We start from the raw sequence: 14,699 nt of genomic DNA on the forward strand, positions 1-14,699 counted from the left end.
AATTTTTTCCGAGGAACTTCAGCTATACAAGTCCTTTCTTGATTAAACCAGTTTATTCTTCCTCAATACAAACTTTTGTTACACAGTAATTCCACTGTCAGTGTGTTTCTCGTCACTTTCAACTTAATGACTTTTATAATACACGCTATAAATCACAGCAATTCACAATCTCGATAACTTACCATGACTACTGTTTGTTTTAACCATACATTCCATTCATGTTGGCTTTTCTCACCAGGCTTATATACTAAAGAAGAGGATGTCTCGAATGCACTAGGGCCTCTGATCATTTGAGAAATCCATTATGTGTCACCAGCATCATGTGACATCCACTGTCGTAACACTGCCCCTTCCTTAGTATTGTTCGTCCCAAACAATAGCCAATTACATTAAACCAATAGATAATTAACAGTAACTTCATTAAATGCACAGAATTTAAAAACACAAAATTAAAATGCAATAAAGTTTCTTAATTTTATAGGACGTTTCTTCTTTATTTATATACTAAAGAAGAGGACGTCTCGAATGCACTAGGGCCTCCCTGATCATTTGAGAAATCCATCATGTGTCACCAGCATCATGTGACATCCACTGTCGTAACACTGCCCCTTCCTTAGTATTGTTTGTCCAAAACAATAGCCACTTACATTAAACCAATAGATAATTAACAATAACTTCATTAAATATACAGAATTTAAAAACACAAAATTAAAATACAATAAAGTCTCTTAATTTTATAGGACGTTTCTTCTTTCGTACTGGGCTCTGTCTTATTGGCTTCTGCTTTACATGGGATTCATCTGCTCCATCAGGAAATGTCCCATTAGCGGTAGCAGTCACATCAGTAGTAGTAACTTCATTAACGACTTCACTGTTTTCCTTCTCAAAACCGGGTAGAGCTTCTTCATCAACATAGGCTTTTTCAGGTGACACATCTTCGGCATCTGTTGTTCATTTCGTTCCAACTGAAATGTCCTGGACTGTGATAATGCCAAAGCCTGTTGGCATGCACCACCTTTGGCTTACCTCGCCGACCACATTTTCTTCGGAAAGTCACGTATGAGAGACGATCCACTATGTCATATGGGCCTTCCCATGAAGAAGACAACTTAGGAGACTTCCCTTTGGTCTTCCTAGGATTATACAACCACACCTTGTCTCCTGGTAAAAAGCTGACTTCAGTAGATTTCTTATCATAACATAGATTCATGGAATCAGCAGGTGTTTTTAAGTTTGAACACACTTGATGATGAATATCATCCATCCTTTCAGATAACACTTTCACGAACTCTGACACATTTTCAGGCAACTCTTTGTAAGGTGAGCGTCTTGTTATCACGACCACTGGCAACCGAAGTTCCCGACTAAACATCAGCTTTGCTGGAATGTATCCAGTGGCTTCATGCTCTGCTGTTCTATAAGCCATCAACAATGGAGGGAGTAAGACATCCCAGTCATCTTGGTGGCTATTACAAAACTTTGTCAATTCCTGTCCAAGTGTACTTTTCTACCATCCCATCAGACTGTGTGTGAAGTGGCATTGTCCTGGTCTTTTGTATGCCAAACAACTTGCAGCATTCATGGAACGCAGCTGATTCAAAGTTACGGACTTGATCTGAATGCAGTTCGTATGGCATACCAAACCTTAAAAAGAAATCTCTAATAGCCGAAGCTATAGTTGTAGCTTCCTGATTTGGTATTGCATATGCCTCAGTCCACTTGGTGAAATAATCCATCACCACACAAATGTACTTGTTTCCAGCACGAGTTTGGGGCAAAGGACCAGCAATGTCAATTGCTACTCTTTCCTTTGGTGCACCAACTTGATATAACTTCATTGGAGCACATCCTTTATGCTTGGATCTCCTTTTAGCACAACATGCACTGCAGGTCCTGCACCATTCTTCCACATCTTGCCTCATACCTATCCAGTAAAATCTGTGCCGTTGGTGACTCAATGTCTTCTTAACTCCAAGATGTCCTCCTTTTAAACTGTCATGGGATTGATGCAGTACATCTTCCCATTTCTTTCTCGGTATAACTGTTTGCTGGGCCATCACTTTCCTATCTGCAGTTTCCCATCTCCAGACAAGAATACCATCTTCAAGCTTCAACTGGTCCCATTGTGCCCAATAGTTCTTTGTCACAGGGCTTAAACTAGACACCTTCTCCCAAGCAGGGTGCAAAACATCTGCTTGTACAAAATCAATTATTGGCTTCAAATCTTGGTCTTTCTCCTGTTCTGCTTTAATATCTATACTTGGTTCCAGTTCACCATCATCAACTCCTTTAGTCACTTTGACTTCAGCTTGATGGCACCTGATTAGTTCAACCTTTCTTTTGCAGCAATGTCTGCAGTCATTTTTGCAGGGTCTTCAGCTCAGTCCATCGGCATTTCCATAAGATTTTCCTTCTCTGTATTCAATATCATAATTATATTGGTCTATCATGGTCTATGCCAGTTGTCCCTCTGGGTTCTTTAATGATCTTAATCAGCATAATGTAGCATGGTCTGTCCTGAGGGTAAACCTAGCCCCATAGAGGTAAGGATGGAAATATGTCTGACTCTTTACTATACCAAGGAGTTCCCTCCATGTTACACAGTAGTTGCTCTCTGGTCTACTCAGGACCCTACTTAAGTAGGCCACCACTTGTTCGTTTTCACCCACTTTCTGAGACAACACTCCTCCAATTCTGACATTACTAGCATCACAGTCCAGTATGTACGATAGTGATGGATTTGGAAACTTTAAAAGTGGAGCTGAGGCTAATTTTTCTTTCAATGTCATGAAAGCATGCTGGCAAGAAACTGTCCATTCAAACTTCTGGCCTTTTTTGGTCAAATCATGTAGTGGAGCAGCTATAGTTGCAAAGTCCTTCACTAACTTCCAGTAATAGGTACAGAGTCCCAAGAAACTTCTTAACTCTCCCAATTGGCCAATTACGCAATGCTTTCACCTTGTCAGGATAAGTTCGCACACCATGCCCACTTACAATGTGACCCAAGTAAAGCACCTCTTTCTGGAACAAGTGGTATTTCTTGGGATGGAGTTTGAGGTTTGCTGCTTTCAAACGCTTAAATACTTCCTGTAGCCGGGACATTTCTTCATCAAATGTTGCTGCAAACACAATGACATCATCCAGGTACATTAGGGGTCTCCTCCATTATAGGCCTTCCAGTACTCTTTCCATCAGCCTCTCAAATATTGCTGGAGCATTGCTACGTCCGAATGGCATCACGTGGTATTGCCAGAGACCTTGGCCATAACTAAATGCAGTCTTAGGTTTATCTGGTTCAGGAATTTTCACTTGATGGAAACACGACTTTAAGTCCAGAGTTGAAAACCACCTGGCTCCACTTAGGACATCAAGAGTATCATCAATTCTTGGCAGTGGGTATGTGTCTTTTTTTTGGTTATGCTGTTAAGGGCCCTGAAGTCCACACAGCAACGTTGGGTCCCATCCTTCTTCTGGACTAATACAACGGGAGTTGACCTGGGACTATCTGATTTCTCGACGATCCCTCCCTTAATTAGGCCATCCATGACCTTCTCCATCTCTTGTCGCTTTGCTGGAGCTATTCTCCTCATAGGGATCTTTATTGGACGATGATTGCCTGTGTTTATTCTGTGTTCCACAAAGTCTGTGCAGCCAAGGTCATGATCTCCTTTTGAAAAGACATCTGTATAATTTGCCAAAAGTTCCATAACCTGAAGAGCCTGTGATGGTGACAAATGGACTATGCTTTTCTTATTAAGGTCAGTTAAATGTTCTGGGTGAGGATGTACTTTGTTTATGGTTGTATTTCTTGCCTTAACATTGACTAGCTTTACCTCCTGACACACACACACTCAACAATGCCCCTTCCTTAAGTGCCTGTTCACATTTAGAGAAATTAGCCACTGTTATGGGTACTACTTGATGACCTTCCACAAGTGACCTTCCAATTTTCACGTCCACTGGCCTGGATGGGTCTTCCACTGTTTCCACAAGCATCAGTCTTTCTTGGGGATGTTCTTTTATTCCACCCCAAATTATCTTATCTGACATAGGGGGTATTGTAGTTGACTTAAGTGCTGTGATATGCAAATCGACAGATGCAGCAGCACTTAGTGGAATTTGGCCTTTGTTGTTTCCAATCGTCATTTATCGAAGTTAACTACACACTTCCTCAGTATTAAATAGTCCAATCCTAATATGCATTGGTCTTCAATGTCAGCCAAGTATACTTTCTGTCTGTGCTTCATGCCCATGAGCGCAATAGTTACCCTCACTGGTCCCGACAACCTTGCATAATGTCTTGTCACACCACAGAGCTTCTGTACAGCCTCTGGTACTCCTTTGTGATCCAGCACCATGATACTCACAAGGGTTTGCTGAGATGCAGAATATATGACAAAGTTGCACCTTTGGCCATCCAGCTTCCCTGTCATGTAGACACTACGTGTGCTTGCCATTTTACATATAGCTGTTGGGACTTTCACAATGGGGGTTGGTGGGCGTCACTTAGCACCAACCACTACTGGTTTGCCGAAGCTGATTTATTGGTAGTATTCTTCTTACACTGGCTCCTCATATGTCTTTGCTCTCCACAGTTCCAACAACCTTTCTGGGTAGCAGCCTTTCCTGTCGTGGCATCTTCCCTGTTTTGAAGTTGCCAACATTGAGCTCTCTTGTGCCTAGGTTTGTTACAGTGCCAGCAAAGTCCCTCAAACATCTCTGAAAGCTGCCCTTTTCTGGCCTTGAATCCTAATGACTGTACCAACTTTGGTACATCTCTGCTGGACTTAATGTAGGATTCGAATTTAAGAGCTCTGGCCATTGCATCCTGCATAGTGGAGGGGTGTGCTTGCTTCACTTGTATCTTCAGTTGTGGACTGTCCAAAGCATCTGTAAACTGATCCCTCAGCAACAGCTTGAGGATATTGGGTGGTGCAGTTGGGTAGGACTTGTGTGTCATACTTTCCAAATCTTGTGCCAGCTCTTGTAGGCTCTCCCCTTTAGCACGGACTCTCGTCCTAAACCTAGCCTTGTAGACTTCGGACAGATTTTTGAGTTCCATACCTGAGTTCTATAGCAGCTACCAGTGCTCTGTAGTTTTGCCTGTCATCTGCTGACAACTGTCCAAGTATTTCCAGTGGTTGTCCTTTCAGGCTCATTGCCAGGTACACTGCTTTCTACTTCCCTGTCCATCCATTCATTTCTGCCAGTAGCTCAAATTGTGCTTTATATGCTTCCCATGGTGCGTTCCCATCGAATTCCTGTGGCTTCCTTCGTACTAGATCATTCCTATTGTTGACACTCATGTGTGGAATGTGACTATTGGCAGGACTAAAGATGGCTGCAGGGTCTGGAAGGGGCTTCCAGTTGTCTAGGGCTGATCAGGTCTATGGTTAATATATCCTCCCTGTGTAATAGACTGTAAATCATCCTTTAATGTATTTAATTCACTTTGAAATTTACTAATCTTTTCCATTTGTGTATGCTGGCTTTTTTCCTGTTTCTTTTCTTGTTCCAGTTGCCACAGGTGCTGGGTTTTTTTTGCCAAACCTGTAGTCTCTCTTCTTGTTTATTTTGTCATTCTTCTTGTTTCCTTTCTTTTTTTTCCAACAGCTGTTGTAATCTCTCTTCTGATTTATTTTCTTGTTCTTCTTGTGTACAAAAAACTTGCAACATTTGCTAAAAGCTTCCCAAATTTCATGAAGATACACCTACAATATTAAGTTATAGTATGGATGCTTTCTTGATAATCTGGTGGATAGAAAGTTACCAAGTCTGTATTAAAAGAGTTAAGAAGCAGTAAATAACAGTAACAATAAAGTAAGCTTACATATGCTATTTTGATGATATTGCAATGAAATCAGAATTTCCCTATATTATGCATATAGAAGTACTTACTGTGTTATTTTTGGTAACTGTAGATCCTTGGGATCATGGTTGACACATAAGAGGTCTAGTCCAGCTAGGTACCTGATGAGTCTGCTTGCAGCTGACATGCCCAATTTGAAAGTGATATTGCTTCTTACAAATTTCGCAGATTCATGTGCTGTTTGAGTTGTTCTTTTTTTTTTCTTTTTTTTTTTGCTTTACTTCAACCTCTAGGTCAAAGTCCCTTCATATTGAGCTACACCCATTGTCAGATGTTCCTTCCAAGTTATGCAAGAATTTGTGCACTCCTCCCAGCTTTCTATGTTGATGTTAAACAACTTTGTATTATGTTTGTACATGTCTTGGTACCCACTTCCTAGAGACATCTTAAATTTCATTATACAAATTATTCTTGTGGATACAATCTTCTTCCATTCTTCTAACATGACCAAACTATCTCAACCTTCTTTTCTTATAATAGTTTCTAATGTGTCAGTCCTGCTTAGATTTAGCACCTCTGTGTTTGATGTTTTGTCTTCTCACATTATTTGCAAAATTTTTCACATACATGTCATGTAGAAGCTGTTCAGTCTCTTGATATGCCTAGTATATTATTCCATGTTTTTGAACCATAAATTGGGATGATAGCACACAAGTCTTGTCTACTCACATCTTCACCTTAGTTGATAGTTTGCTGTTTTTCCATGTCCAAAATTCTTAGCTGAATTTCCAATTCTGTTATCCACTTCCATCTGAAGGTCAAGATTTCTGCTTTCAATAATCAAGGGAGTTTTCCTCCAAAGTGAGGTTAGATATTGGCTTTTCCACCCTTGATACATGATTACAATCTTCTACAGACTAATTGTCAATGCAAAACTCTTGCATGATGCAGAAAATCTGTCCACAAGATTTTGCAGAGAAGATACATTGTGGACAACTATGGTCATGTCACCCATAAACAAGAACTCTCTCAGAACCATCTCTTTCACCTTGCTTTTCACTTTGAACCTTGTGATGTTGAACAAACCCTTATCTGTTTTAATTTTGAGATGAATATCATCCTTGTTGTCCTTAAATGTGTGTAGAAGCAAGAATGAAAAGTAGATGTTGAAGAGCCTGGGGAATAAGACAATTTTGTTTCATTGTGTTGTTGATGTCAATGGCATTATCTTTCATTGTTTTCGTACACCACAGTTGACTTGTTATGTTGATGCAAAGAGTGACTGATGCTCAGTACTTTGAGGGGGGGCAATCTAGTTTCTTCAGAATAGTAAAAAGGTAATGTTTTTTGACCATATCAAAAACCTCTGTCAGATCAATGAAGGCTATATACAGCAGTGTTCATTTTTATCTACACTTGTCTCACATTTTCCAGGGTTGTAATGTTGAGAGATTTTTGGTAGATGGTTAGTGCTATCCTTTTGTTCTCAACCAGTAGTAGAAAGGTTTCCAATGCTCTTCAAACCAGTTTGCATTTCTTTGCATTTTTTTTCCCAAACATTGCTGTATATGTTGTATATATTAGTTTTTAAACTTTCCCAAGCCTCAGTGGCTGAGTTATGTAAACTTGTTGTCACAGGTTTATTGTTGAATACACTGCATCATTCTATGCCTTTATTTGGCTAATGTTAATCTGAGGATGACTGGTAGTTTTGCTATTGTGAATCATTTTGGCATTGATTCTAACTATTGATCCAGTATCACAGTCAGCACTGTAATAACACCTCATATGCAGGATTTCTTTCAAATGGTTAGGCCTAGCCAATAGTAGATCTAATTGGTGACAATGTTCTGATCTTGGAGGTTTTCACAATATCTTTATTATGTTTTTATCAGTGAAAAGGTGTTAGTAACACATAGATTTTGATTTGTACATATTTCTAACATTCACTGACCATTGTCATTAATATTACCAATTCCATGTTTGCCCAAGATATCAGAACAATTCATGAAACTACATCCAAGTCTTGCATTGAAGTTGCTGAGTATTACACGAGGGTTTCACTTCTGTGAGGTATCTCAATCTCTGTTTCAAGGTTTTGGTAGGAAACATCTTCACCACTAGCTTGAAGGAGAGGTACATAGACACAAAACAATGTAAATAAGCCATTTTGTGTGTGCACTCTTAAGTCTCATAAGTCAAATAGATACATTCATGGGGCTTTCAGAGAATGCTAGTAAGCTATTACTTATAGCAAAGCCAATTCCTTGCTCTTTCTTCTTTCCTACTGGTTTCCCGTGCCAAAAAATCATTCTCTTGAATAGAACCTATATAAGAGAGCCATATTTCTGATAATGTAGCAATATCAGTGCTAAGTCTAACTAATTCATAGTTTAGTAAATTTTATTTTCCATAAATCAAAGTGTGAATCGAATCCAGGGGTCAGAGTTTGAACATTCCAATATGCAAGTTGCTTTATTTCATATTGGATGGGATAAATATGATTGGTGCATGGGTTTTTGGCCAATGTTTTCTAAGCCTTTCCTCAAGAGAGACAAGCAGGCCACCCCTAAATAGGGTTGCTTGGACATCTTTATGCCACCTACAGAATCCTGTGACCAATACCTTTGATACGTTCACCCAAGCAAGAGTATGGAGTAGTGGATGCTGCCCCAGACCCTCCATTCCTTCTTTAAACATTCAAGACAGAATTGAAAGAACAGACCAAATCCAGATGTTTAGTACCAGAAAACAACAGCTTAAAGCTACCGCTGACTGCCTATCATCTTAATGAGGGCTGTGTTTCTGTCAGAGTGATGTCTCTTAGCCTTGCTGCAATCAAGGAATGACCACAAGGCTGTGGTAGCTAGGGTTTTAAGGCACCCCATTACTTACCTTACTTTGTAGTTTGCAACTTTGTGGCATTTTATAAGAGCTGTCCTACCTGTTTTGTGACTACATTCTACTTCAGGACTAGGATATTAAATAGGATCTCACAGACAATGGACAATTAAAGCATCCTGTTTGCCTATTGGTCAAGTTAAACCTAGATACTTATTTCAGGGTACTTATAAAATAACCTAGAGACCAAAATGTTGTCAAAGAACAAGATAAGAAGCAAGGTAGGTATGTCAATTTCTTTCTGCTTGATAGTTTTATCTTGAAGCTCATACTATAACAGCAAGTTGTCTTTGTGAACTAAAAGGAATTAAATATAGTCAGGATACATTTTAAGGGAAAACAAAATTTAATTCATGTACAGTACATTGAGGAAATGCAATTTTTCACTATGAAAATGTATTTCTTATTAACCTTCTCACCATGGCCATCTGTTTCTGCACATGTCACAAGGTATTAGTGTGTTATAATCAAAATTTAAGTAAACTACTTTCTTTTCTTGGTACACTAATAAAATAGCATAAAAATGTAGCTAATAATTCATATATTAATAGTATTTAAGTTTTAAGTTTTTAATTTTATAAGGCAGTATTTCAAAAAATCTAGAATTTCCCCTACTAGGAGAATTGAGACATTTGCTCTCAAGCAACTTCTCTAATATATTTACCACTTCTCCAAGAAGTATGAAATTTAATGTAAATTACTTGTCATAATATTGTCATTGCTGGCAGTGCATAATTTTTATATTCTTCCATCTTATTTAGTTACAGACCCATGAAATTGATAAACAAGTCCCTCCTGTCACATCCTCTCTTTCAGAAATTGCCAATAGTTCTCTCTGATGTTTAGTACTAGAGTACTTATAACCAACAGAAAGCCAGGATTTTCATCTATACAATGACATATTTTATTACATTGTTTTCTGTACAGAAAATTTTCAATTTATCTTCCATTACAACCTTTATTCCCATGGGAAACAAATCGATCAGCTTAGCTGAATTCCTAACAGCTCATCATAGAGTTAGAAAGCTAGACAAATTGTGATAGTTATGGGACATTTTCTGCATTTTGCACATTACTATTTTGTGTCCTTTGGTGCATTATTTGATTAAATAAATTATCAAGTGCACTACTACCATTAGCATAAAAAAGTTGAGTTAAGTGTAAATGACAATTGACAGCAAAAAAAAATTTACCTAGGTAAGTACTTTTTCTTGTTTTTTTATATGTATTATTTATTATATTATAAAAGTAACTAAAATGTAAAAAATAGTAATCTTTTATGTCAGTTAAGGTTAGATTATGTGAAATAAATAATGATATAAATGTTTCCTGAAGCACACATGTCAGCAGCTCAGAACAGCTTGTGGGTAAAGTAATTTGATAGCATAATTTGAGCTGCACATTTTCCAAGTGATTTACAACTTTTGATGGTGCATATAGTAATTAGTCAGTATAGATAGATGTATACTGTTGTGAGTTTAAAACTATTTAGGATAAACAAATGTAGTTTCATATTACAATTTGAAGTCTTTCTAGAAAAAAAAAAGGGGGTAATTTAGATTTATTATGATGTCAGTCAATTTGATCAACCTTGTATAGTTAGAGTAGAGAAAATTAACAGACAAAATATAAAGTTTTACTGAAAAAAGTTTGGAATTTATTTAGGAGATTTCATAGTTTATACAAATAAAATTTGAGATTTTTGAGATGAAAAAAGTTATTTTTAATCTTAACATAAATCACTTAGCATTCAGACTAGTATATAGAAATACTATCTGTATTCATGGAAAAATCTCTAGTAAAAATACTTCATTAGAAAATCTGAGTTGTTGTGTAAACTTTGCTAAAAGTCTGCCAAATTTTGTGAAGATACACTTACTGTATTATGAAGTCAGACCCTGGGACTGAGCCTGTAGTGAGAGAGTTAATCTCTAAAAGTACTGAGCTGTGGTAATGATCTAATGAGGAAAGAAATATGAGACCTAATTTTGAACACCTGCATAATTTTAGACAGTACTGAGAAAATTAGCTATTTACAAGATGGAACTTGTAAAGTATCCAAAAAAAACCTCATGTTTTTTATTTGTTTCTTGTATTTAAGTTCTTGTATCCAATTATTGTTTCTTTTAATATTTTCAATCACAGTTGTTTTTGTTAAAAGTGACATTACACTAAGACTGGGTGTTCAAGCATTTCTTAGATAAAACACAATGAGAAACTAAAATGTAATTAGTAAACTCTTGAGTTCTGTGAATCTGAATTGTGGAAGATAGATGAAAGCATTTTAAAACTTATTAGTCATCTTACTGTGAGATAATAAGTTGGCAAACAACCATTTATAAGCGTAATTAAATGGTTTATTATGCTTATGAATCATTGTTTGCTGACTGGTTATTATATTAGCACAATGTGCTTTCCTACTCAAGTACTATTAGGAGATGTAATTTCATAAATGTGTATTAAATTTATAAATTGATAGCATGTAAGGCAAGATTCATGAATGCCTTTTTATAATGCATAGCAGTTATAAGACAAAATACAATACATATATATTAACTTTCACACCCATATGGGTGGAGTCTGAATGAAAAAAACTATAAAATGTAAACTTGTAGTCATTTTTCTACATGTTAGAAACTTCATTTGAAATTTATTCATTTAAAAAAGATTTATTTATTTTCAATTTTAAAAAAATTTTTAATCACAAATTGTGGTATTGAGTTGATATCAGTAGTCTCCCAATGCAATCACTAGTATTTGAGAACTTCCTGAATTTTTTCAAAGCATAAGATGGCACTTATATCTCATTTGAAGGATAGCCATAATATCTTTGAACAATAGTGCTAGTTTGTTCTAGTAACTTCAGCAGAAGTGTAGTTTAATCCACTTTTAGCCAATAACCATTTTTCAGCCTTGGTTATCATGGTGTGATGTGATTGCTTGTATTTCAGCTTTCATAAGTCATAAGCTGTGGATCTAAACACATCATGGAAGCTCTTTTTTCCATTGTTTTCAATTGTAAAAATTAAAAGGGCTTTTGGTTTAATGGAGATTTGTATAGAGACTAGAACAAATTGATAAAAGCTTAGTTTGGTAATATGTTGCTAGAAACAAAAATATTTTGTAAACAACTTCTGCTATAATTAAAGGCTTAAAATGAAACTGCTTGTGTCTTTTTATGAAGAAAACAGAGGTAAGTTTAGTTTTATAAAATAAAAATTTTACAGGAGTGTTTTAAAAGAATGTATAAAGACATAAAAATCATTAGTAAAATTGAAAAAAAATAAGCATCTCAATTGCTTCTTAAAAAACACCACTATGAAATATTTTAGAAATTTCAGAACTGCAAATTCATAAAAATGTCACACATGAAAATAAGGTATCTTTGTCACAGAAGTTACATAATCTGTAGAAAGTAGTTCAAAAGTCTTAAAATATTTCATCCAATGGTTTTATTCTTTCACAAAGGAGTTGGTTTTCAACAAGTGACAGTGTCTAAAAATTCAGCTTCATTCCTATAATAAAGTGTTTGCTTACTCTTTTTTTTGCAATTGGTTGAAGTGAGCATGTCATGGCCTTTTAGTGTTGCATTCAAGATTTAATCAAATAAGTTTATTACCAATGTATATCAATGAAATTGTCATGAAAATTTAGTTTATAATTCAAATTTTTATATTATCTAAGTTTTAACTTCTTATTTTCAGTAAGAAATATGTAGAAAATCTCAATTTTCATTATTCTGTGACACTTGACATGCCTGAATTTCGATTTCTCAACTTCAGAATATTCCACTTTTTAAAGTAGACTGCTACAGTTTCAAACCAATTAAAGATAAAATTAATATGTAATTACATGCAAGAATCTTAAATTTAAACCTCATACCTTCTTGACTTGTTAAAATATCAATAAATTTCTCAAACCCATCAGAGAAGCATTTCTCAATCTCTCTCCAACTTTCAATATCGCTTATCAGCTTTAGCTGATAGAAATATTTATAACCAATACAAAGAGCTGATTATTTTCTCAGTAACTCTTATAATTATACATTCAGTTTTCCTATCATAAACCATGTTCTGCAGTGAGTACTATAAATCCTTCTTTTTTTGGGGGGGGGGGGGTACTTATTTATTTTTATATATTTTTTAAACAAAAATAACTAAAATATAAAAATTATAAACTCACCTTAGCCTAACAAAACTTCAGTAAAGTAACACATCTGAAATTTTACTAGCTCCAGCATGGTGTGAAACATGACGATCTGATGATGTGTAGTTTATGTTAGTTCTACAGGAAACAGCTAATGGGCTTCTGCTGTGATTTATTCTTATTGACACAAGGATTGCTGCTTAAGTGAGTACAAACTATGGGAATAAAATTAAAAGAAAACAGATGATAAAAGCTTAACACTTGAAACTGTTAAGATAAGTAATTTGGAACTTTGGTATCAATACTGTATTACTATTATGATAACACTGCAGTATGATGTCAATATTACTTCATAATTTTTAACTTTTCTTTTCGCTGTTTTCTCTTCAGTTAGTTTTCGGGTTGAGAAAATAAATAAAGTTTTACCAAAAAATTCTTGATATTCATTTTGGAGGATCTATAGGTTATGCAAATGAAGTATGAAAACTGTAAGATGAAAAGAAGTATTTTTATTCTTAGCTTGAAAATAAGCTTTCTCTTGTACTAACTCAGTAGAGGCTTTGGAAATTCACAGACAAATAGTAGAAATACTTTATTAAAAGTCCTGGTTTTTGTTTGTTTTTATTTGTATAGAATAAATATTCAGTGTTTACTAAAATCTTGCCAAATTTCATGAAGATACATGTAATAAATTCAGAGTTATAGTATGTATAGTTTCACACTTCTAAGATTGGCAAAATTTTACCATCTATGTTATTTTATGGTTATGTAGTTTCAATACAAATTTCTAATATATTCAATTAAATATATTAACTTTTGTTATTTCTGTTTCTGGATTACATGGCTTTTGTTAATTACTGTCACAGGTTGTGGAGCGTAACCAGTCTCTTCGAGCAGAATCAAGAGATGCAAAAGTGCGGGAATATTTTTATGGTCCTCGTGCACCACTGTATCCTCACTCTTTTGATGTGAAGTTTTCTGATGTAAAAGTTTACAAAATAGGAGGTGGATTAAACACTTTGTTTTTAAATGAAAATCAAAATTGCCTTCTCTTTTGATTTCTGCTTATGGAATTTTTTTTAATCCTACCCCAAAATTCTTGGTATTGAAATAATGAAATTACCTTTTCACTTGTATCCATTTCTTTGTCTGTTTAATCAGAAATGTTTAACAGATAACACCTAACCTTCTCATTATTCAGATATCAAGTACACATATACATATCAAATTTCAAAATTGAAGTTTAAATAATAATTCTATCTCTATTTCAACAATTTCTAACTCAAAATTATTTTCAAATTATTTTGTAGTTTTGCAACAGTAATCTTGTGTTATTTCAAAAGAAAAATTAAAAATATCCCAATTCTCATTTCATGCATTTGTTAGATTGTTTTGAGTTTTTCTGCCCATCCTAGCGTATAGATTTATATTTAATAAAAAATTATTATCCTTTGATCCATGTTCTGTTTCACACATGATTTTCAATCTGTATTAGTGATTTTATTGCTACTGGCTTCACTCTTACCCTTTTATGACACAAACTGACATCTGAATAACTAATGAAGTCCAGATTTGAGTCTTTTTTTCTAACTCACCATATAGTAACCTGATGAGTCTTGAATGGGCAAAACTGCAGTCCACAGCAGAGGATGAGGTGAATCAAAGAATGCTTTAGGACTGTGCATCACAGATTACCTTGTCAATTACAGAAATCTGTAATATATATAATCATTAAACAGTTGGTCTGCTGTGTAACATCAAATGATTAATTGGCTGCAATGCAATAACACGATTCATACACCTACATTAATTTAGGTTAATATATGGTAAATTAAAAATGACT

The 14,699-nt window shown here is 35.3% G+C and overlaps 1 protein-coding gene across 3 annotated transcripts in view; it reads left to right on the forward strand.

Annotated features, from left to right (window-relative positions):
* The window catches only part of LOC106463068 (polyribonucleotide 5'-hydroxyl-kinase Clp1-like), a 199,043-nt gene extending 184,981 nt beyond the window's left edge, over positions 1-14,062 (forward strand). For all 3 annotated transcript variants that reach the window (XM_022390475.1, XM_013923039.2, XM_022390474.1), the window contains one exon: positions 13,723-14,062. In XM_022390475.1, coding sequence (XP_022246183.1) covers positions 13,723-13,914 — 192 coding nt within the window. In that variant the 3' untranslated portion in view covers positions 13,915-14,062. The remainder of the gene's footprint in view (positions 1-13,722) is intronic.
* The last annotated feature ends 637 nt before the right edge of the window (positions 14,063-14,699 follow it).

Source organism: Limulus polyphemus, unplaced genomic scaffold (assembly GCF_000517525.1).
Source record: "Limulus polyphemus unplaced genomic scaffold, Limulus_polyphemus-2.1.2 Scaffold1316, whole genome shotgun sequence".
In the NCBI taxonomy this organism is placed as follows: Eukaryota; Metazoa; Arthropoda; class Merostomata; order Xiphosura; family Limulidae; genus Limulus; species Limulus polyphemus.